At 36.0% G+C, this 24,980-nt stretch overlaps 1 protein-coding gene across 1 annotated transcript in view; it reads right to left on the minus strand.

Annotated features, from left to right (window-relative positions):
- The window catches only part of LOC134529262 (WSCD family member AAEL009094), a 489,539-nt gene that overhangs the window by 61,547 nt on the left and 403,012 nt on the right, over positions 1–24,980 (minus strand). The window contains exon 3 of the mRNA XM_063363161.1: positions 24,307–24,496. Coding sequence (XP_063219231.1) covers positions 24,307–24,496 — 190 coding nt within the window. The remainder of the gene's footprint in view (positions 1–24,306; positions 24,497–24,980) is intronic.

Raw genomic sequence — 24,980 nt, forward strand, 5'->3', positions numbered from 1 at the left:
TCGACAAAGAACTTAAATTGAAAGACGATGATGGTTTCTGGAAAAATAAAGACAGTGGAAGAATCCTTAAAATGAAAAATGAGAATACATTCAATTTGAATTCAAGTAGATCATCCGAACTTTGTAAAAATGATGGACTATTTAAAAGGAAGCTTGAAGACGATAAAGAAGCTTCCACATCAACGATTTTGAATCTTTACAGTAATCTGGGTGAAGTCGAAGACTTCTATGATGATGGTGACAGTGGATCTGAGTCAAGTGACTTAAGCAAAGACTGTGATGGAGCACTTAAAGATAAACCTGAGACCGAAACGGTAGAAATAGCATGTTAAAATAAATAATTCTGATCAAGCTTATGGTGAACATTAGGACGATTGTGATCTTAAAAATATAAATAACATACATTTTAGGAAGATGACGATAGTAGTAGAAATTGTGAATATGTCATGGGAAGATCCTAACATATTGGTTGATCGCCTGAGACTGTTCATGGCATCGGGCCGTAGAAGAAACTAATCGCACATCGACTAATAGCCACCAATACTTAAAGAACTGAAGGCGGCTGGCTACATTAAATAATTACTTATTTAACTCGCATGTTTATAATATTAAGCAAAAAATAAATATTTAAAATTTTAATAATGTTTTATTTCTTGTAACCTGATTTATATCTGAACATAGTTCCCGAAATATGGCTTCCTTTTTTCATTGTGCTTTCAAATGTGCTCCTTTTCCTTGATTTTGCTTCCAATTGTGCTTACTTTATGTTGATTGTGCTTCCGATTTTTTTTCGTTTCCTATAATTGTGCTTCTAGTGTGGTTTATTTTCGTTGTTTGTGCTTTTAAATGTGCTCCCTTTTTTATGATTATGCTTCCAAATGTGCTTCATTGTCTAAGATTGTGTTTCCAATTGTGTTTCTTTTCCATTGATTGCACTACCTCTTAGACAAATGTGCTTCCGATTTTGCTACCAAATGTGAGACCTTGTCGTTTATCATGTGTTCCTGTGTGTTTGTTGTGTGTTCAGTGTGTGTACTGTGGGTCCATTGCGTGTGTGTACTGCGGTTCATTGCGTGTCCTGTATGTACTGTGTGTCCAATGTGTGACCTCTGTGCACTGTGTTTTAATTGTGTGTCCGATGTGTCAATTGTGTATGTTATTTTTTGTTGAATGTGTGCGTGTCTGTGTGTGGTTCGTTTTGTTAAATGTGCGTAGTAAAATCTGTAGTGACTCTGTATATTTACTGATTCAAAACCTCTTAGTCTTGATATAACAATTTTCACAATATTGGTCCTTTCATAAGCGTAAAATATGATCCGTTGGTATATGTAATTGTAATTAACTTTAGGTCTGACAGTTCGAAGTCTTATCTTGACTTGGTTAATATGTTTTATTAGCTATCGACGAAGATAGTCGTGAGGTTTGTAAATTTCTTGTCTATACGTCTGACATTGTTGATGACCTGGTCTCGTGGTACGAAGACGCTTGGTCTATACGAATAGCATTGTACATGAACTGTTTGGATTGCATTCTAAGTGGCGAAAAATAAGACAACCATGTTAGGCAGCCTGACAAAATAATATTTTTTTTCGTTGAGGTATATTTTATAGAGTTGTTTTTTCTTAGAGCGAATTATTAATAAACTAAACGGCAAACAGAATTTTAAAAAAAATTTAAGCCTTAGTTACCCTTATCACTGACAGAGAATTAAACCAAAGACGGAAATCTATCGCGCCCATCATTTGTATATATTTTTTATAAATATTGGATTTACGAATTCCTAACATGGTGTCCAAATTTCAAGATGGCGGATACCGTAAGAGACAACTGTCTGTTAATAAATAATACTGCTTCTAGTGGCAAATAATTAAACTAATATGATGGCAACACACTCCAGCAGATGACATGTGTACTGTGCTGTTCCACTCCGTAACGTTGCATGTACTCAACTTGTTGTCATTATAGTTTTTTTTTTTTTTTTTTTTTTAGCAAACTGGACATCATGTAGGCTAAATTTTGTGAATTTTGAAAACAATTTCTTTGTTTTGTAAGTTTTTGTATTTTAATCATATCTAAATGTAAATTGTGAGAAATGTGAAACTTTTTTGTAATCTAAAGTGAAGTGCTTCAAGATTATATACAACAAAAAGGAAAAATATTAATTTAAAGTACTTTATAAAATATAAATCTTTTTCAACACTAATATTTAAATACCTTAAACTTTTTCATTTACTTTAGTTGAGATGTATTAGTGATAATTTTGGAACTAAACCTGTATTATTTTAATTTTTGTTCAGCAAGTTTAACATCTTGTGTCAATATCTATGGTGTAGCTTCTTCAAGAGATGAGTTACCTTTATGTTTCTTATTCCTAATCGGTCACCATCATGTAACATCGTAATTCAAGTATCTGTTTTAATCCGCTGGATTATGCGGTGATTTTATTGCCACTTACCGCCTTATGGGTGAGTTTTCTTCCTTGATTCCCCCGTAATCATGTTATTTATTTTTGGCCGATGTCTTAATGTTGGTGATTTTTGTTAATTTCTTTTAACGGTCCTTGTGGGTGGCGTGAGACATCCGGGCCATGCTTAATGTAGTCCAATAAGTACGGGACGGGGGAGAGCATTTTATCCTCCGCTATTTGTATCAGGATGCAGCCAACTAATTAAGGAAAGTTTTTTTTTTATCTTCTGGCTTCCAGCATGTTTCGGCATGAAGGTTATCTGCTTTCGGCATTATCGGCTCATACATTTTAGTTTTTATCTTCAAAATTTTTTCTTTAACTGTTGCTGTTATTGTATTTGCCACTCGTGTAACTAGCCATGTGTTCATTTTACTTTAATATTTCGTACTTGCGGGGCCCCCAAGCTTGTCAAGTTTTAATATTCAAGGTTTTGTGAAACGGAATACTCAATTGTAAGTTAAGTATGTGCATGATGATATTATTTAAATAAAAAAAATTAATCGCCTGAACCGAAATATATATGTATTTTTTCATATAAAATCAGTTCCGTTCCTTTCGTTAGTTAATTTAATATATATTTAGTTGAGTTCTGTTGGTTGTAAGAGCCACGTGATGAGCCAGTCGGCGGAGTCTCTCTACTTGTATATCTCTACACATACAAAGCAGTGCCATTGAGCCTAAGGTCCTGGAGCTTCCCTGTTGTGTCCCCCACGAGGTCAGCCTAACCGACTGAGGTGGATATGGCAGAGTACTACGTGACACTAGCGCTGCTAGTAAAATGTATTGAAAACAAGCTGGCGACGATGTCCTCTAGCTCTCCTGGTAGAGAGAACTGAGAACTAGATGGTGGAACTAATATGGTCACCTGGTGCACGGTCAAGTTCAAAGGTCAAGGTTAAATGTCAATGTCAAGTTAAAAAGTCAGTTCCTTAGGCCAAGGTCAAATTTTAAGTTCAAAGTCAAAGGTCAAGATCAATTTCTATGGTCGAATTCAAATGTAAGGAAAAAGTCAAAGGTCATTGGTCAAGGCCAAGGTCAAAATTCAAGGTCAATGTAAAAGTCCAATGTCAAAGTTCAAGTACAAGGTCAATAGTTGTCAAGTTGAAAGTTCTAGTGGACAAAAATTAAACTAACATGGTGGTAACTCACTCTAGCAGACGAAAACAAGATTGTGGCCTCCAGTAGACGAAAACAAGATGGCGTACGTAACGTCATACTAGCTGTCGATGTATACCTTGGCATTAGTGGTGGGAAATCAGTCTTCCGGCGGCTTCTGTAGAGGACTGATCTGTTGTATTTTTTTTTTTGCCCTCATCGGGTTAGAACCAAGGACGTTAGTGTGTGTTTTCAATAAAATTTATTAAAGTTTCACTATTTAACTGTTTTTTATAAATCTTAAATATTTTCCCATTAAAGTCTGATAATGATCACGGATGCTTAAGATAGTTACCGTGACGGCATAATCCAAAATGGAGGAGTGAGTGTTTTCATTTACACTTTTATTATTTTTTTATAAATTTTAACATTTTTTCTATACTTCTGGCATAAAAATTATGCCTTTTCAAGATGGCGGCCGTAAAGAAAATTTGCAACGGGGTTTTTAAATAATAATTTATTAAATTTTGATTACTTATTTTTTTATAAATTTTAAATGTTTTACCGAATTTATAGCAAAAAAATTATTGAATTTTCAAGGTGGTGGCCGTAACGAAAATTTTAAGATTATGTAGTGGAGTGTTAAAAGGCGGAAAGTTCTAGAAAACAAAATAGCGGAATTCAGAATGGGGGATCCCAGATGGCTGCTGGGGTTATTTTGTCAAAGGTCAAGGTCATTCAAAATGGCCGCCGTGATAGAGCAATCAATCATTGACACCATCCGAATCCACAACCAGAAGCTAGGGCTTGGACATACATTCGTACACTACTCCTATCGTATCATACTGATGATATCCTACTTTTGGAATCGTATTCCTACTGATGGGGTCGTATCCCTACTTATGGGATCGTATCCCTACACATATTATTGTATCCATACTGATGGGATTGTATCCTATTAATGATATTGTATCCTTTATTAGATCGTGTCCTTTTGATGGTATTGAATCGTATCGTGTTCAATGTGCTTTCAATTTTAGGTATTTTTCGTTAAAAATACCAAGTCGAATTTGTAGTTATATTTAATGGTTAAGCTCTTCTTGGTAATGTGATAAGCATATCACAGCCCTGGTCTTCACAAGTCCAGACCAAGGCTGACAACCTTCCCCATACCCTCGCACCAAGAGGATAAAAAGCTAGTCTCAGTCTTAACACAGTTCATACCCTTGTACACAAAAATCCCGAGTACAAACCCCCTCCTAATTGCGATGTTTAAGAGCTCAACCGACGATTTAAATAAGCACCGAATATTTCCACCTGTAAACTAATATAGTAGTCAATGGGAATAAACAAACTAACTATTTCACTTTTTTCCAGTTTTATTCACGAATATATTCTTAATGATATTGGCTGTACCAGGTACTATAATTTATCTTACATAAACTGTAACAAAATATATCATTGATACTATATATAAATCCCGCATTATATAGTTCCCCGGCAATCATATTAAATAACTCACCGGTGACTTTAGAAATTATATTTTTCAACATCCAAGAAAAAATATTGAACACCAAAAGGAGTAAAATATTTTATAAAATATTTTCGAAAAATTTTCTTTTTTCAATACAACATAGGGCTAATATAGTTCAAAAAACCTTGATACGATTCAAATAATTAAATTGTCTAGGACCCAAGTGAAAAGTATTCTTGCCTAATAGCGTGCCAAACAAAAATATCGCAATTAATTCAAAAAGTTAACCATCTTATATTCGTAACGTATTTTATAAACGTTACTACGTGAAAGTTTATCAACGTCCTTCGTTGCGATTAACCTGGCAGGTATAACTTCATTCAATCAGCACTAAAATCATGTGAAAATACTGCGTTAATGAGCAGAGTAAAGTCAGGCTTAGTCAAAATTTAGGTCGATAGCCTTACTTTGAGACGGTGCCCGAACCCCAGGACATCCCGCTGGTGGCACGGGTGGTCGCCAGCGACTCGCCGCCCGGTGTCGTAGCTCCATCCGGTGCTGCGGTCAAGACAATAGTCCTCGCGGCCTCGGCCCAATGCCTTCTCAACGCCGAGCTTCATTCTCTTGTTCGGTCACTTTTTCAGCTCCACTCGTGATTCGTACCAAAAACACCCGAATGTCAAGGCTATAGAAGCTTGCTGGCAAGCGTACTGAAAGTCCACATCTTGTTATTATCAACAAAGCTTAGCACTACGAATTATTATATTAACTGGTAATGAATACGGCATATTTAGAGGATAAAATTTAGCACACATTTAAAAATTGAATAAAATTAAATAACTATTTTGGAAAGATAAATAGGCTACAAACTTAATCTAAAAGTTACCAGAAAGTTGCCAGAACTTGTAAAAAGCATAATAAATTTTTCAGGGATGCTTTGCCCTATAGTAAGCGTGAAATATGCTCCTTCAGTTGGTATATTTTCTTGTAATAGATTATATACATACAATAGGTCTGACAGATGAGGACTCTTGTTTTGTTTTTTTAAAATGTCATATTTGTTTGAAGGATATAACAGGTATCTCCCGAAGGAGGCCTCGATCGTAGATGTTTTGTCTCTATGCCTAACATTGGTCATGACCTATTTGAAGGATATTCTTACTATCGAAAAAGAAGGCCCGTATGTTGGGTCTAGTGATAACATATTTATTTTATTGGACAATTGCCTTGTCCTTGCTCGTAGTAAACTCAAAAAAGGTAATGGGAAACAGAATTTAAAATAAATCATTTTAAAGTTTAATTACTCTTAACACTGGCCAAGTATCGAGTTAATGAGTAAATTATGGGTGATTTTTTGATATTTTTTGGAATAATTTTTATCGAATTTTTAGGTTAAAAATTACGGAATTCTGAGATGTCGGTCAATATGTAATCAGATTCTTACTGGAGGATGGTAAATTATAAATTCAACCCAATTTTAGGTTTTTTCACCATATTTAATAAAATAAATATTATTTCCCTAAATGACATTTTTGTATCGATAAAATAGTAAACGAAGGGATGAAATCAATCAATTAAATAAGAAAATTAAAAGGCAACGTTTTATGATTTTGGAATTTCTTTCAAATTTTCAGGGCATTAATTACAGAATTAAGTAATGATGGGCAAGATGACCGATAACATGGCGGAAACTTTGGTAGTAAATAATAATGCACTTTAAAGGATAAAAATTAAACAAAGATGGAGACAGCACCTCTAGTAGATGATTTGTATGCTAGCATTCCTGGTATCGAGTATTGAAAACAAGATGGTGGCAACACCCTTTAGCAGTCGGTGTGTTCACTATCACCCCTAGTAGCAAGTATTTAAAAATAAAAATGGTGGCAACGCTCTATCGCAGGTGATGTTTTATTCCTTCAAATTAAAATAATATATACAAGTCCGAATACATGTTTTAGTTTTTTATATATCTTTTTTAATTCTCAACCAAGTAAATGTCTCAATTGCCATGCGGTAAAAGGCTTATATTTTCCAATCCAGTGGTACGAACTGTCATTGTTCGAATCAACTAGCTTCCAATGTATTTTGTATAAAATTTTTAATTAATATGTCGATAAGGGTCATAACAACATTGGCAGGTAATAGAAAATCAACCTTACATGTATGAGGCCGAGCGATGACGGCAATCTCTAGGAACAAACAGCAGAAACCATGATGTTGGTATCCAAGATGGCAAACTCCAGCAGAAAAAAAAAAAAAACAAGATTATGGATATGACATTAGATCAAGATGGTGGCCTCCAGCAAACGAAAACAAAATGGCTCAGTGATAACAAAATCTAAAAAGTGGCTGTGACATAAAACAAGATGGCGGCCTCAACGAGACGACTTTAATATGAGGGACTTGGTGCCATAAACCTAGATGGCGGATGTGTCTTCAAAATTTAAAAGTGCATATCTGATGTAAAATTCAATATGGCGGACGTGAGCCAAGGCCGTAATTTAACTATAACGTATGTATGTGAGTGGCGAACTCGAATTCAAGATTGTATAATTAAATATGGCGAAAACCAGAATGGCGATTGAAGTAAAAACAAGGTCAAAGGTTATGGTCAGATGTCTATGGCCAAGGTCAAAGACCAAGGTCAAAGGTCAAGGTCAATGCCATCTAAGATGGCCACCGTGACGGCATTCAAATTGTATGTTCCAAGGCAGCTGACACTGCCAGTAACACCACCACACCCAGGACCCAGGAACCTGACATACCAAGCTATACTACTTACCGTTTGCTTGCACTTTAGTTTTCGAATGAACTTGAAACAAAACTAATGAACTATGGTGTTTGGTTCTCATTTAAATAGACGGTTTATTTAGTAACCTGTTTTGAGACATTGCTATACCAAGCTTGATTTAAACTTGTTCCAAGCTTAATATTCAGATTATTACACAACTCTGCACTCCAAACGTGTAGCTAATTCTGTAAGCCCATATGACAGTTTGTAAAGTCAAACCAAATAAAAGTTAGGCTTGAATTACGCTGGCAATGTCAACTTAATTCAAACTCCACATAAATTTTATTCAAGCCTGCTGGTTTGTAAATGAGAGCAAGCTTGTTTCAACCTTGTCGTAGCAAGCTTGCAGCAAACTTGTAGTGTGGAGACTGTTAAGCTTGATTCAAGTGTACTATGACATGGTGGTTTGATGTCTCGTCGACAAGTAGATGGTCAGGCATACGTGATGATTGTAACGTGGAGAGCTGCAGTGAAGGGAAGGCAGTAGTATAGAATAGGGGCTCCGGGCACAGGCTTCAGACTGTGGTGCCTGTGGTGCCGACCGCCATCTTGGATTGTGATGTCACGGCGGCCATCTTGGATGGTTGTGACCTTGAACTTTGACCTTGACCTTGAATTTGATCCTCAAAAATCGCCAAAATTTGCCAAAATTGAGCAAAATTTGCCCAAAATTCCTCAAAATTCGCCAAAATTTCCATTTCTGTGGAAAAAGGTTCCACCAAAAAATCTCAAAAAATTCCACAAATTAAAAATTTCTCTTTTCGAGGGAAAAATTTCCCGTTTCGAGGGAAAAATCCCCGTTTTTAGTCCTTGACGGGCCTCCCTAGTAGCATCAGAAGTTAGCGGAACACTATGTTTTTAAAATAATGATGGGACTTTATTAATCGACACTACGAATCTGAAAATTTTTCACCCACGAGAAGATAATACACGAATTGTCTGTATACTTTTACATTTTTGTTTTTTTTTTTCTATCAAAATATGAAATAAAAAATCACCAACTTGTCCAACTTTGGGGCCATTTTATACTGCTTAGAAGAATGACGGAAAAAAAGTACAAAACTAGAAAAAAAGATAATTGTTTTCTGACGAAATTCATGTATTTAAAACATATAGTCATCGCTTTGAATTCCGAGATATCTTTTCCACAATTTCTGCAAATCCTGAAAGTTTTCCACCGTCTCGTGCTGCCGCTCGGCGAAGCCAGCTCGCAGGCCACAGCTCAGGTAGCCGCGTGGAGGAACACGTGGCCGGAGGGGAGGCAGGCTAACTGTGTGAGCGTGCGTGTGTGAGAGGGAGACAACCCACAACCGGCACCGGTAAAAGATAATCCCGTGACCGAAAGAAATTCTCAGAATTGCTTTTAGTGTGCCTCGCCACAGTACCATGTGCTCGACTTACTCTGTGACTATATTCGTGTATCTCTAAAACATTGCTTTTGTTTAAACTACAAATATCCTAAAGCTTACCATACTAGATCATGTATTACGAAATAAAGTATTGAAACTAATCAATCAACACATTGAAAGTTGTCCTACAAACTATTTATTGGTGGCTTTACAGTCTCGCTAGCTTATTCGACAAAATTTATATTTAATTTTTAACATGAAAATACACTTCATTGTTTTTCCTTTTATTTTTAATAAAAATTCAAGAAACAATTATTATACTACCCAATATTTTTTAAAATTATTTTAGTTTTCCAAAATGATTTTACACATCTTACAACGCCAAGGAAAAATTTTATACTGGTATTAACCAAATGGTTAACTATTTACAAAAGTTTTGGTACTTAAAAATGTAGGTTTTATATAAAATGTATCTTAAATTAAAAGAAAAATCGTATTTTGAAAACTAAATGTCATTTTGCTATGCTTTTTGGTTAGATAGATATCTGATTGTCTGCACTGTTTTAAAAATGTTCATGGAGTGATAAATAAAAAATAAAAACTAGGGAAGTTCTATATTAAATAAGCTAGTCAGAATTATGTAAATGTTCCTCCTGGCGCAGGAATCACGAGGAGGATTGAAGATGAGGTCAGTGACCGATCGCTCACATATGTAGTTATGGATGGTACGTTATTAATTACAAAATTCAAAAAATATTTTGAAGTTAAAAAGTATAATTAGTGGCAATGTTTAATAAATATGACGTAAATGTTCAGATAAACTTATTTCTACAGCTCAATTAATTAATAAGGGCAGGAAATAAATTTTTTACAGCAATTATACAAAAAAATTTTAAACCACAATTAATTTATCCAAAAACCAAAATTAAGTAAATATTGCCCACACATTACAACATCCACGAAAGAACCTTGCAAATTATTTTTGTTAGATGCATTATTTTGCATTCAAGTTCTTTATTTTTTTATACTTCACCTACTTATAATTGTTACATATTTGGCACATGGTCCGTCACGCCCAATTAAAGGGCCTGAATAAGTAGAACGCGTTTCTTATCAAATTGCACGCCTGTTACTTTACCTGCAACCCGGAGCGGTGTGAAATAAATTATTGTACATTCGTGACGTTGGCAATCAACTTAAATATTTATGAGTTAAAACCAAACATAACTATAACGGATAATCAACGAAATTTTGAAATTTTGAAAGTTTGTTCTGTTTTTATATAGTACACAAAGCAGTTAAACCATAAATTATTTGTTGTTGAAAAAAAAATCCTTAACCTTTCATGCTTTTTTTCATTTATTTTTATTACCAGATATTTCCGTTTAAGTAATACTTATATATATAACAATATAGCAATCTAGAAAAAAAATTAAGGTAGCCTTATTCCAAATATGTTATGATAGACGTTAGTTAACTAAGAATATAAATTCGCTTTACAACCACAGCTTACACAAGTAAAAAAAACATGGTTCTACTTACATGCCGTATTGATTGTAGGGTAGGTTTATGACAAATACAACAGCAATAAACATATGGCTGAGTCTGCTTTCATGTACACTTTTTTTTTAAATTATCACTTTTAAAGCGGGTAAAGGGTACCTATCAAGTAGCTTAGCATTACCCAAAGTGAATGTCGTGCTCCAGAAAATGTTCGAACTATGTAATATTTGTATCACTGTTGCGTTACAGACCTGCAACTTTTTTCAGTGCGCGATGTCACTCTCATGTAAAAATATGTCGTGTTTAGCGCAAACGTGTTCGAATGAATCCACATCGAGCTGCCAAAGAATACCTATCGATGTCGGCAACATACACAACACACAATATACAAACCAACGTTTACAAGTGTATTCATACGTAAGTATAAAACTGGCGGCGGGCCATGATGCAGTTGGTTTTTCGCGTACAGTCCACTGACGGGATTAGAAGCGTCAAAGATCTTATATGGCTATTCTGTAAACTTGTATGTCATTTCACTGCCTGCTTTAGACAAACAACATACATTACTTTTAGCTTTGGCTTGAAAAGAATTACTCCGGACGGCTTTCTTATATGACTTATTTCAGCTCCTCGTGCGACCAGTGTGTATACCTAATTTGTCCGCGGCCTTATCTTAGGGTGAAAGTTATTTGTAAGGGAAGTTGTATCGGTAATGTTCATCATGTATTACATAACAATTCGACTTAGATACGCACATGTGTTTTTAAAATATATGTTTAATAACTTGCAATACAAAGTATGTGTTGAATTTCATGTATTGAATTTTTTTTTTACATTATGTACGAACATAATAATCACAATATTTCATGAGAAATTTTTAAAACATTTTACAAAGTAATCTCTAATTTCTTCCTCACCTCATGGTTAACCTTACTATTTTATTTCATGTTTCAGTTGATTTAAACTGTTTGGAATCATAATATGACGGACAATGAAGAATATTAGTTTCAGTAAATTTTATGAGAGGATTTACTTATTACATTAAATATACCTCAATTTTTACCTCAAAGGAAAATAGTTGCATATCATTAAATGATAAATATTTGTTTCCCATAAATATAGTTTATGAACATAACTTATTGTTATAATACCTACATTAGTTAAATTGTGTTTTTGTAATGCTCTCCTATTTCAGTAAAATTTTTGGGCAAATTGAATAGCATATAGTCGATCTTTAACATAAGCTTTTGGAATACATAAATATAATAAATTATGTTCTCGTGATTTTAACAATTAAATACTTCTTCGCATGAAAAAATTAATTAACTAAAAAAGATTTCAGTAATTTATACTTAAGGACTAAAAAATTTTATTTTTATAATATAATAATATTGTATGTATGTATACTTTTCTGAAAAAAGTAGATTCAAGAAAACAAATTTTCTTTTTTTAAATTTTGTTCTTGAACTTACTTGACAAGCGATATTGAACTTCAACTTTATACTTTCGGTATAGCACTTTTCGATTTATTTTCTCCAAACGGGAATTAAAAGTAAAGAATAAATAACATTTTCCTCTATAATTATTGCAGCCGTATACTGAAAAGTTTAACTTTCCTTTATTTGCATGACGCGGAGCTCCTAACTACACAAAATTTTTGTTATTTATTTTGAACATTGTATTTATGTTTCCTTATAAACTTAAATGAACCTCTTAACATTTAATTTCATCAAAAGTTATACAATGTAAGTATCAAGTTAAAATATTTTTAATTGTAGTTGTGGCTATTTTGTTGTTGAAAATGACACTCTTAAGTTTGAATGAAAGTGAGATATGATAAAATTATATTTGTAGTTAAAAACAGATAATTCATTTCAAATTCAATCTTTTGTTACATGCATATTTCGAAATAAATTTGGCAATATATTAAATTCTATGCATTTGAATCTATTCGTATATTCTGCAGCATTAATTCCTATAAGCAAATACTTATTACGTACAATGTACTTTTAGTCCTGTCGTATAGTTATGCAAAAAATTGTATCAAAAGTATTGTTTCTTCTATGCGGTTATGGTTTAAAAAGAAAAAAAAAGTAATTTAATTTATTTTTAAATTCGGTTGTCAGTAAGAACACGTATTTAGTGTAATACGACATATATTATTCTGTTTATTAAAACATTACTATCGATAACTCCATTTTAGATTTATCTGTCTATGTTATATTTCAAATTGATTCTTTTTCTTCGGCTTATGACAGCAGCAAATTTTGTTTTATCGCATATGTAATGTTTTTATGTTTTGCATATTATAATTAATGAGTTAGTATTGTTGGCGGGTGAGGCTTTTTCACAAATGGACGCGTTCTTGGCGGCTAGCAGGTAGGACGCGTGTATTACGCAGGCTGGATAGGGAAGTACGACTGCGGGCGAGCTCCATGATAGAAGCAACGGGAGTAGTAGCACTCGGTTATTTGTATAGGTTGGGATAGCTGTGCGAATTGTAGAACAGACCACGGGTCTATGGTGAGGAAAAAGGTCCCAAGCTCGACATCCCGACGATGAGACCGTTTACGAACTGTCGATGGATCATCAGGAAAGTTAACAACTTCTTCAGAAACTTGAGTCCCTCTTTCAAAATTCAGTTTAATACCTGGAGATGACTATATTCGGTGTTCTACCAAGCGAAGCATACTCTTAATTCATTACTAGTTGATGTTTAATATTTTGACGCAAAATAAAATTGTGAATCAGCTTACTTTGCTCATGCCAGGTTTTACAAGTTTTGTCAAAGTTAATTAAATGAATAAAAATTGTGTCCCTTTGTTGCTGGCTACCCGCAAGAAATTATCATGGTGAATAATAATAATTTTAAGTCGACATGTAATATTATGATTTTTATGGGATTGTGTTTTGGTAATGGTGTGTGTAACTGTCTTGTGTATTTTATTACATTCACTTCACGTAACGAATTGTCTGAACGTAATGTTATTGTTTGTTTGTTTTAATATTTCGTTTTATTGAACAAAGATACATAGTTTGCCGCTTCGAGCGACTACAGAAGTGACAATACAATTAGTTTACAGTGTTCCAAACATTTTAGTTTCCTCTACTGTACATGGGGCGAATATTTGTTATGTTATGTTTACTGAAACCATTTTACGCGCTAAGTGAGATGTTGCGATTGAGTAGAAGGGAAAATATGTCTTAAAACCCTGCGTAATGTTATGAATTCCATTCATTCGCTTACTCTGTGATCCGTAGGGTCTAATGTTAAGACTGAATACATGTGCACTTCCTCTATGTAGAGTGGCTTCATTGAGATGAAAGCAAAGCTCACGTTGATGAAATACTTATTAATTAAAAAATTAAAATGTTCTTTTATGCTTCAATTTCTGTTAGTGTCGTACACAGATTAAAAATGTAATGCAGAGTTCCTCAGTTTTATGTCTATTGAAATTTGCTCATGTGTAGAGTAGTTATTAAAAGCATAAAAAACATATATGACGAATTGTTGTGTATTATTTCCATTAGGCGTGACCATGAAAATAGATAAGATTTTATCATTATGTGAAATCTACATTTTAAATGTTGGCGTTTAAATATTTATGAAAGCGTGTGATCTTAAAGCACTATTTATCTATTTAGGAAGTAGGTAGTTTCTTTGATTTTAGAAGGGTTTTTTAAACAAACAACTAAATTAATTCAAAAATTTGAACTACTGCAAGCAAAAAATACTTTATTCCATTTTTATTTTAAAATTAGCCATTGTATTCTACCTTGCTTACACTCTATTATCGAAAAATATTTTTTTTTTGACAGAGATGAATACCGTAAATTAATACACAAAACATACATGTTTTCGTATGATACAATAATAGCTAGTGACAGTGACGAAACCAAAATTATTTTGATAGTTTGTATAGAAAATCCCCAACAGTAGTGGTGGTATATTTAGGGATTTCTTTGTAGATGGGTACTATTCCACAATAAAAAGGAGTTATCGTCAATTATCAAAGCAGCCATATTTCGTATCTTCTTTGACAGCCTAAATACAGCACCAAATGACGTACTTGGCTAAAAATTCATTCCAGCTGCATGCGTAGATTCCGGGAGGAGGGGAGAATCTCAGGGTGGCCGGAACCTCCCTGAAATAAAAAAGTCCGTCTGAGGGGGCCCGCTTGCATTTGCAAAATCTTCACGTTATCCCGTCGGCCTCATGGGAAACCTACAAATTTTCGCCCGTGATTCCAGCTATACATTTCACTGACACCTTGAGCACAACAGTCAGTGCAAACTTAGTTATTCCATACCACCCGCACTTGCCTTCGATAAAATCTGAACTCAGGTGGATTCAGCGTGACTGACTAAGCCTGCAGTCTGAATCCACCTGTAGGCCGCTGTTGCAACAGCTAAGAAATGTACACTGCTCGTAGTGAACAGTCTGTATGTAACTCGAAACGGGATTCCAGTTCATTCGTGTATACTTATTCATCATATTATGCAACGTTAAAGTCATTAAAAAAATATGCAAAAATAAAATAAAATGCTAAACATGTAATAAGAGCCAGAAAATAATAATATGCAGTAATATTTAGTGTAACTAAATACGACGTGAACCCTAGAATACAAAGTTGACGATGTGTCGTTGGTGGGAACACTTGTTTGTTCCTGACATTTTTTTTCTTTACAGAATTTAAAAGTAAGTTTGACATGCACTTTTTATTCAGGAAGTAAGTTAAAAATTTATTTGTCGTTATTTCGATTTAAAAAGTTGATTTGTGTCTAAGAGTAAAAATAATTAATATTATTTTCATCATTTTATTCCCAGTTTTATTACTCAATTATTAGTAGGACGTGATTTCTCGTCGCGGTGCGGAATAATTTTATGAATGAAAGCATAACTGTTCGTGCAAAACCATTCATCACACAAATGTCAGTTCGAAAGTATAATGTTGGAAATTTTTTTAATGATATAATTTTTGCATTTTTTCCCCCCTGAAAACCCAAGCTAACACATCGATTGTTGGTAACAGCATTTTTTGTAATGTATGTAAATCTCTTAATTATGTAGAACGTTAATTAAAAAATAAAAATACATGTTTTAAACAGAATTGACGATTGTTTGCATTTCATGGATATGGACTGGATCGCAACACTAATTTAATGTTTCAAGTTAATAAACACTGTCAGGAAGCAAGCAAGGCAATGCGAGAACATTATCCTTTTGGTTGAATGTAGCGAAAGGGAAAAACAGTCACCTTTCTTGCCACGATCTTGTTCGCAGATAACGCAGGTATAAGTAGTAAATGGACTCCACACAATGGCAACCCTCCCATTTTTCCGCCCCCCAGGCTGAAACGCCCACTCCCCCCACCGCCACGGCGCAGGCGACAGGCTCAGGTATATCGCCCCGCCCAACCACTGGCCGTAGCACGTGGCCAGTGGCCCACCGCGCTAAAAATTTTACTAGGGAGGCCCCTTAAAAAGCCCAGTGGCTGAAAATTCCTAAAACTGGCTTAAGCATCCTTAACTCAAGCCTCAGTTAAGCCATTTCTAGGAATAAGGATACCATGACCGCCATCTTAGATTATGACGTCACCATTGCAATTTTCGTTACGGTCGCCATCTTTAACTTTTTTAATTATTATCCGATTTTAATAAAAATAATTAAAATTTATAAAAAAAATCAAATAATAAAAATTTAATAAAAATATATAAAAAGCATACTTTTTCGACACGGAGCTCGGAGTCCTCAGTTCAAACCCGACGAGTGCAAAAAAATAAAAATGACGACCGATCCTTCCCTCGTGGTGGGTGCTGGCAGACTGACTCCCACCACTTTTTTTAAAGCATATATATCGTCAGCTGGTATGACGTCATGACCGCCATCTTGTCTTCGATGCTGGAAGCCATCATCATTGTATCGTCGGCTAGAGTGCACCGACGCCATGTTAGTTTAATTCGTATCCGCTAGAGTGCAGTAATCATTTATTATTGCACTGACACCCGCCATCTTGTCATTTGGCCGCCATCTTGAAATCATGTAATAATGTAGCTAGAAATTCGGGAAAAGTTCCAAAATTCATTAAATAAATCACTCATTAATTTACATATTGATTCGATCTATTCCCGTCCACGGTTCGATACCCGATCGTTGCAATAATGTTTAATTTTATGTAAGAAAAATAATTTCAATAAACCATGTTCATCATTCGTAAAGAGACTCTGAATCCTCTACGACCACCATCCTATCAGACATCAAGACCACCATCTTGGAAAATACGTAATTTTATTGCTAGAGATCCGGGAAAAAGTTCAGAAATCATTAAATAAATTTCCGATCAATATACTGATTAATAAGATCGACTAAGGTCCATGGTACGATCTAGGATGATGCAAAAAAAATTAAATATAACATCAATTTAACATAATAGTAACAGGTTCGAGGAATTAAACACCGCAAGTTCTTTTACAAACATAATATTTATTACATAATTTCTATTCTACTACAGGATCACTTACGAAAGCCAGCAACCTTATAATCATTTAGTTCCGCAGCGGTGTGAAATGACTAATTCTTAGCTCCAATCGGTTTGTACTAGACAGAGTCCAGCCAGAAAATTTACAGACATAGTCCACCTCTTCTTGACAGAGTTTCTAGATACCGTTTTTAACAGTTTGCTTCACATCTTTAGAACTGTAAATTACTGCAGCTGATGTCTTGAATGCACACTTCTTCACTTTGTCATCGAACGGATATGGCTTTCCATATATACAGTCCAACCACAAGTTATATTTCAAAGGTCCGTTTGTTGCTACATCATCAGTAAGCTGATTGATTATCTTCTGTCTGATATCGTCAAGAAAATTACAAATGTCCTTCGACTCACCGAACGTATTTAGATAATAGTAGTCTTTCAACGTTCCACGAAATGCAGACTGCGCAAGTAGAAGCCATTATCGTTCACTTGTAATGCTCCGAACACAGTCTTAGTTTTAGTTCCATGTTCAGACGTCATAACAATCGGTTGCTGGGCATCTGTTTTTTTGGTTGTACGCTTTCCTGACTCCAATCTAAAGCGAGGAGTCGAAATGTCGGCAGGTAGTTCAGCAGTAGGAGCACAGACTCCACCTTTACATTTTTTCGCATGATGTCGCAAACTGTCAATTCGAGTAAACCATTTAAGGCACTCATCACATCGCAACTTCATGCAAGAAGGATTCTTCGTGCATTTGCTCCGCTCATGTCTTCGTGCATCATGGGAAAATGCGAACAACGTATCGCAGTAGCTGCAAGGATACCGTGGTGATGAAGACGATCCTTTCAGACCTGATCCAGATACAGACGTTGCAACAGTAGTTTTATTTCCAGGCATTCTCTTATGCACATCGATGCATCGTTGTTGCGCCGAAACCTTTACTTTCTGCCGCACAGCAGGACCTTTGCATGCCTTCATGTGCGTTTTCATATTATCTTTTCTGGCAAACTGTTTATGACATTTCTCACAAACAATCATTTTACGATATAGGTTCTAGGCACATTCGCTCCTCTCGTGTCGCCGAGCATTGCTGTTGTTTGAGAAAATATTGTCGCAGTAACAGCACCGGTGTTCGCTAGTTGTCAAATCAGCATCCATTGAAATCTCCATCGAGTTCGTATCGTCGATCGTCGTGGTTTACTGCACATCCAGCTCTGTAGTCATTAAGCTATCTTCTGCTGGTGGTATCACATCTGTTGAAATCTCCTCCAATGATGACGTCGTCGTCGTTGCCAACGGGATCTGCTCCACCATTGTCGTCGCTGACATCAAGGTTCCCGTAGACGATGGTACAACGTCCATCGAGTTCGACGTTTAAGTCGGTAAAGATGCAATCGAGTTCTCAAGAACAGGTAATTACGCGACTTATGCACCAGATGAAATAATCTAGGCGATCCTTACACCGTCGACGACAGTAACAAACTGAGCGACCCGCTGTCTAGGACTCGCTTATATACATGCACCGTATGGAATAATACGCAAGTCAAATCAAGAACCATTTACAATAATACTAGAGTCAAATCTACAAATTAAAAAAGAGGATCATTTGATCGAAAAAAAATTCGATCTCTCCAATATACGCCAGGCTCCAAGAGCTACAATTAACGTCATCAGATCCATCTACATTTTGCTTCTATGCTTCAATTGACCATTAGATTCAAGTGCTCCAACAGCTCCATCAGCTCCAACACATAATGTACACAATGTACGCACAATACATGCAATTTACGTGCAATAAAAGTAATGATCACACAGTACACACAGGAAACTAAACGGACACACAGTACACACAGGAAACTAAACGGACACACAGTACACACAGGAAACTAAATGGACACACAGTACACACAAAAAACTGAACGTACACACAGTACACACAGGAAACTGAACGTACACACAGTACACACAGGAAACGGAACGTACACACAGTACACACAGGAAACGGAATGTACACACAGTACACACAGGAAACGGAACGTACACACACTACACACAGGAAACTAAACGTACACACAGTACACACAGGAAATGGAACGTTCACACAGTACACACAGTACACACAGGAAACGGAACGTACACACAGTACACACAGGAAACGGAACGTACACACAGGAAACGGAACGTACACACAGTACACACAGGAAACGGAACGTACACACAGTACACACAGAAAAAGGAATGATCACACATACAGTAGCGGAAACACACACACAGGCTTATTTGGAAATTAGAATACAAGAAATAAAAACTTTTAATTTTTACTTTCAATATTTAATTGCTTCTCAACATTACACAAATACAAGTAAAAGAAGCCATTATTGTATGTAGCCAGCTTTCCTCAGTTCTTTGAGTATGAAGGATATTTCTTTGATGCACAAATAGTTTCCTGCACAAAGCGAGTCATGTAGAAGTCTTAGCCGGTCAAGCAATATGTTTGGATCTTTCCATGATGTGTAATCAATCTCTTCTACCACCATCTTACTTGCTTGTTTATTATAAATACTGTTAATATCACAATCGTCCCAGTGATCATAATAAGCATTATCAGATTTATTTATTATAACACGACATTGCCATCGTTTCGGTCTCAGGACATCGCCACATTCTTCGATCTTGTCAGTTCTAGGTGCTTCATTACAGTCTATGCCTTTGTCAACAGCCTCAGAGTCACTGTTACAATCACTGTAGAAGACATCCTCTTCACCCAGATTACCGTATGAATTCGCTATCGATGATGTCGAAGTGTCTTCATCGTCTTCATGCTTCCTTTTTAGGAGTCCATCATTTTTACAAAGAATGGAGGATCCACTGAATATAGGCTTGAATGTATTCTCACTTTTCACGGTGTTGATACTTCCATTAGTTTCAGTCTTCCCGAAGCCATTAGCATCCTTCAATTTATGTTCTTCCTCACGATCGGGTGAGCTTATACCATCACGCTCAGGACAAGAAAAATTATTGTCGTAATGCAGATCACTCTTCTTTAGTCTAGTGGATCCATCGGTGTCCTCTATGCCGTAAGTAGTCTGGACTTTACATGTTCTACCATGTCTTTTTAAGCTGTCAATTCGTGTTAACAACCTGCTACAACGATTACAGCTTAACATATAGCATAGTGGGTTTCTAGCACAATCATTCTTCTCATGACGTCTAGCATTCCTTCTCATGGCAAAATCCTTGCCACAGTATCTACAGCGGCTTCCTTCCGATTCAGCTGCAGATAACAAACCACGATCCATGGTAGCTTCTGTGACTAATGTTAGATACAAACTGTCAGTTTTCTCCAATTGGAACCATTTCTTAAATATAATTTTTTAAATATTTCATCAGTGAGAGTTAAATTATCTAATGCAAAGCAAATTGATGCAAGTAGTTCTGGCTGTCGTCAACAGATGTCGCCGCGTGTGGCTTACAGGTAAATAATATCTATTTCATTAATGTGGGATGCGGAACGCTCACTATCGATCGCAAAGGAAGGTTGGCTTCGATAGTCTCCAAGGAGAAAAAAGTTCGTCCTTTCTTCTAGTGCTTCTCAGATTTCTCACGGTCCGCCATCTTGGATTGTGACGTCATGGCGGCCATCTTGGATGGGTGTGACCTTGACCTTTGACCGAAACCGCAGGAATGATCGCAAGCACACGGATTAACCATCAAAATATTGATAAGAATAATCAGGAGCACACTGAACTAAGCCTAAGACTGTGTTCGGAGCATTACAAGTGAACGATAATGGCTTCTACATTGGCGCAGTCTGCATTTCGTGGAACATTGAAAGTCTACTATTATCTCAATACGTTCGGTGATTCGAAGGACATTTGAAATTTTCTTGACGATATTAGACAGAAGATAATCAATCAGCTTACTGATGATGTAGCAACAAACGGACCTTTGAAATATAACTTGTGGTTGGACTGTATATATGGAAAGCCATATCCGTTCGATGACAAAGTGAAGAAGTGTGCATTCAAGACATCAGCTGCAGTAATTTACAGTTCTAAAGATGTGAAGCAAACTGTTAAAAACGGTATCTAGAAACTCTGTCAAGAAGAGGTGGACTATGTCTGTAAATTTTCTGGCTGGACTCTGTCTAGTACAAACCGATTGGAGCTAAGAATTAGTCATTTCACACCGCTGCGGAACTAAATGATTATAAGGTTGCTGGCTTTCGTAAGTGATCCTGTAGTAGAATAGAAATTATGAAATAAATATTATGTTTGTAAAAGAACTTGCGGTGTTTAATTCCTCGAACCTGTTACTATTATGTTAAATTGATGTTATATTTAATTTTTTTGCATCATCCTAGATCGTACCATGTACCTTAGTCGATCTTATTAATCAGTATATTGATCGGAAATTTATTTAATGATTTCTGAACTTTTTCCCGGATCTCTAGCAATATAATTACGAATTTTCCAAGATGGTGGTCTTGATGTCTGATAGGATGGTGGTCGTAGAGGATTTAGAGTCTCTTTACGAATGATGAACATAGTTTATTGAAATTATTTTTTTACATAAAATTAAACATTATTGCAACGATCGGGTATCGAACCGAGGACGGGAATCGATCGAATCAATATGTAAATTAATGAGTGATTTATTTAATGAATTTTGGAACTTTTCCCGAATTTCTAGCTACATTATTACATGATTTCAAGATGGCGGCCAAATGACAAGATGGCGGGTGTCAGTGCAATACTAAATGATTACTGCACTCTAGAGGATACGAATTAAACTAACATGGCGTCGGTGCACTCTAGCCGACGATACAATGATGATGGTTTCCATCATCGAAGACAAGATGGCGGTCATGACGTCATACCAGCTGACGATATATATGCTTTAAAAAAAAGTGGTGGGAGTCAGTCTGCCAGCACCCACCACGAGGGAAGGATCGGTCGTCATTTTTATTTTTTTGCGTTCGTCGGGTTCGAACTGAGGACTCCGAGCTCCGTGTCGAAAAAGTATGGTTTTTATATATTTTTATTAAATTTTTATTATTTGATTTTTTTTTTATAAATTTTAAATTTTTTTATTAAAATCGGATAATAAATAAAAAAGTTAAAGATGGCGACCGTAACAAAAATTGTAACGGTGATGTCATAATCCAAGATGGCGGTCATGGTATCCTTATTCCTAGAAATGGCTTAACTGAGGCTTGAGTTAAGGATGCTTAAGCCAGTTTTAGGTATTTTTAGCCACTGGGATTTTTAAGGACTAAAAACGGAAATTTTTCCCTCGAAACGGGAAATTTTTCCTTTGAAAAGAGAAATTTTTAATTTGTGGAATTTTTTGAGATTTTTTGGTGGAACTTTTTTCCACAGAAATGGAAATTTTTGCGAATTTTGAGGAATTTTGGGCAAATTTTGCTCAATTTTGGCGGATTTTGGCGATTTTTGAGGATCAAATTCAAGGTCAAGGTCAAAGGTCAAGGTCACAACCATCCAAGATGGCCGCCGTGACATCACAATCCAAGATGGCGGTCGGCACCACAGGCACCACAGCCTGAAGCCTGTGCCCGGAGCCCCTATTCTATACTACTGAAGGCATTGGTGGTAGTAAACGTCAGTGCTACAGGAAGACCCAACTGGCTCATGGCAGTGACTGGCATGTGTCAGGCCGCATCGAGAATCGAACCTCGGATCGCCTTGGTGGAAGGCGAGTCATATGACTACTCGCCCATCGAGGCATCTAGGCTTGCTGGGACAGGCTTATCCAGTAGCAAGGTATGTTGACACAGCGGTTGGAAAATTGTTGGGAAAATTAGCAAAGTGTTGCTTTGAAATACCTACATGCATTATTAAAACAACGTTATCACATTATATCTTTTCTAACGAAAGCTCACAAATTTTATTGTGAGCAATCAGGAATTACTTTAATCCTTCAAGCCAGAATATGGCAGGATACACAAGATAGAATGTTTTAGACTAAGTTTGTTGGTTCCTTACTGGCCACATATTTGTTAAACATTCATTTTGGTAATTAATGTGTTTTTTTTGTTGGTCCAATGTTGTTTAGCCAACATTTTACATCAAAAAATAGATACTTTTCTGTAAATAAAAAAAAACAAAAGGCAGTCCTGGGGACTGTCGACAGAAGTGAAAACTTTCAAACATTTTTTTCAATGTGTAATATGACGTCTTTTCTACATCAAATATACGTAAGAAAATGATTTTGGTTTTATATCACTAGCGTATCGGTCACGCAAACCCATAAGTTTTTCCCATACCAATGATAACTTTAAATTTATAAGAAATGAAGTTTATCATTGAAAAAAAAAATATTAACTTGAATCCACAATTAATCAACATTGCCTCTCATAAATCAATAAACTGATATTGGAATAAATTTACTACGCAAATAAATAATGTAAAGAAAATAAACATAACCTAACTTAACTACCTACTAAAAAACAGCCAATACTCGCAATATGTACCATACAATAACATTAAAATTTCCTTGCAAAATAAAAATAATGTGAAAACCCTACAACTTTAAAATTAGAATAGACGAAGTTTTATCTTTGAAAAATCAAAAAACTTTGATCTTAAATCCACAAATAATCAACATTCATTAAGTAAATAAATAACAAAAGAAAATCGCTCAACGCGGTCAATTTAACTTCACTTACTGCTACTACAGCATATCGGTGACGCGAACCCACAAGATTTTAACCATCCAAAAAGAATCCAACACGCACATGTCACAGTCAAGTATTTACAATGTAATAGTGTATATATGCGTATACATGTACACTGGCCGCTGCACGTCGCCAGTCTGGCACAACACGTCACTAGCATGTCAGTGACGCGAACCCATAAGTTTTGCCCCTACCAAAAATCGCTCAACGCAGAAAAAGAAGTTTTCACTTGAAAAAAATAGTATTTCTATTGCATTGGATTACAAACGTTAAAAAAATACGGTGGGTTGACGTGAACTCGTGTGACATGTAAACATTGGCAGAACCCTAAGGCGAACGTTGGCCCAACGCTAAGGCAAACGTTTGACCAAAGTGGGCCCGACCAAACTTGCTACCGGGGTAACAGCAAGCTTGTCCTGCAACCAGGGGGTGTGCAGCCAACTCCGCTGACCTGTAGCTTGCTGCAGGAGATAGCGGACCCACGTGTTCCCGCTGCCTGGGAACGATGCCAGAGCCACCACTGGCCCGGGCTGCCTCTTGAAGCGTAACGGTCGACACCACTGCAGCCTGCCGCGGTGACCAGCCGCGCGAATACCCGGCCCCACTTGAATGTTCCTCGACAGGCCGTTGGAGAGTGAGTCCTGCGGTGGCATGGACGGTCGAATATACATTTTATTTCAAATTTGTTAATTTTTATTCATCATTTAATATAATTTGATTTGCAAAATTGCTAATGGAAAATACCTACAAATTTTGTAACAATTATCTAGTAAGTTAAATTTATACACAATTATCCTCTTTACTCTTCAGGTTGATTATATAAGTAGGTATATAAAATAGGTCCTGGGACACCGGTGGGTGATGGGGGAGTTGGGGAGTCACGGTGGCCATCTTGGATTATGTGTCTTCCGGCTACCATCTTGGATTACGTCATTTCCGGCGGCCATCTTGGATTATGTCACTTCCGGCGTCCATCTTGGATTTGACCTTGACATTTGACCCCGACGGCCATTTAGAACATTCCGCCATTTTTTTCTAGAACATTCCGCCATTTCAAGTTTCGTCCGCCATCTTGAAAATCTTTATTTATTATCCAATTTTAATAAAAAAAATTATAATAAATTA

Source organism: Bacillus rossius, chromosome 2 (genome assembly GCF_032445375.1).
Source record: "Bacillus rossius redtenbacheri isolate Brsri chromosome 2, Brsri_v3, whole genome shotgun sequence".
In the NCBI taxonomy this organism is placed as follows: Eukaryota; Metazoa; Arthropoda; class Insecta; order Phasmatodea; family Bacillidae; genus Bacillus; species Bacillus rossius.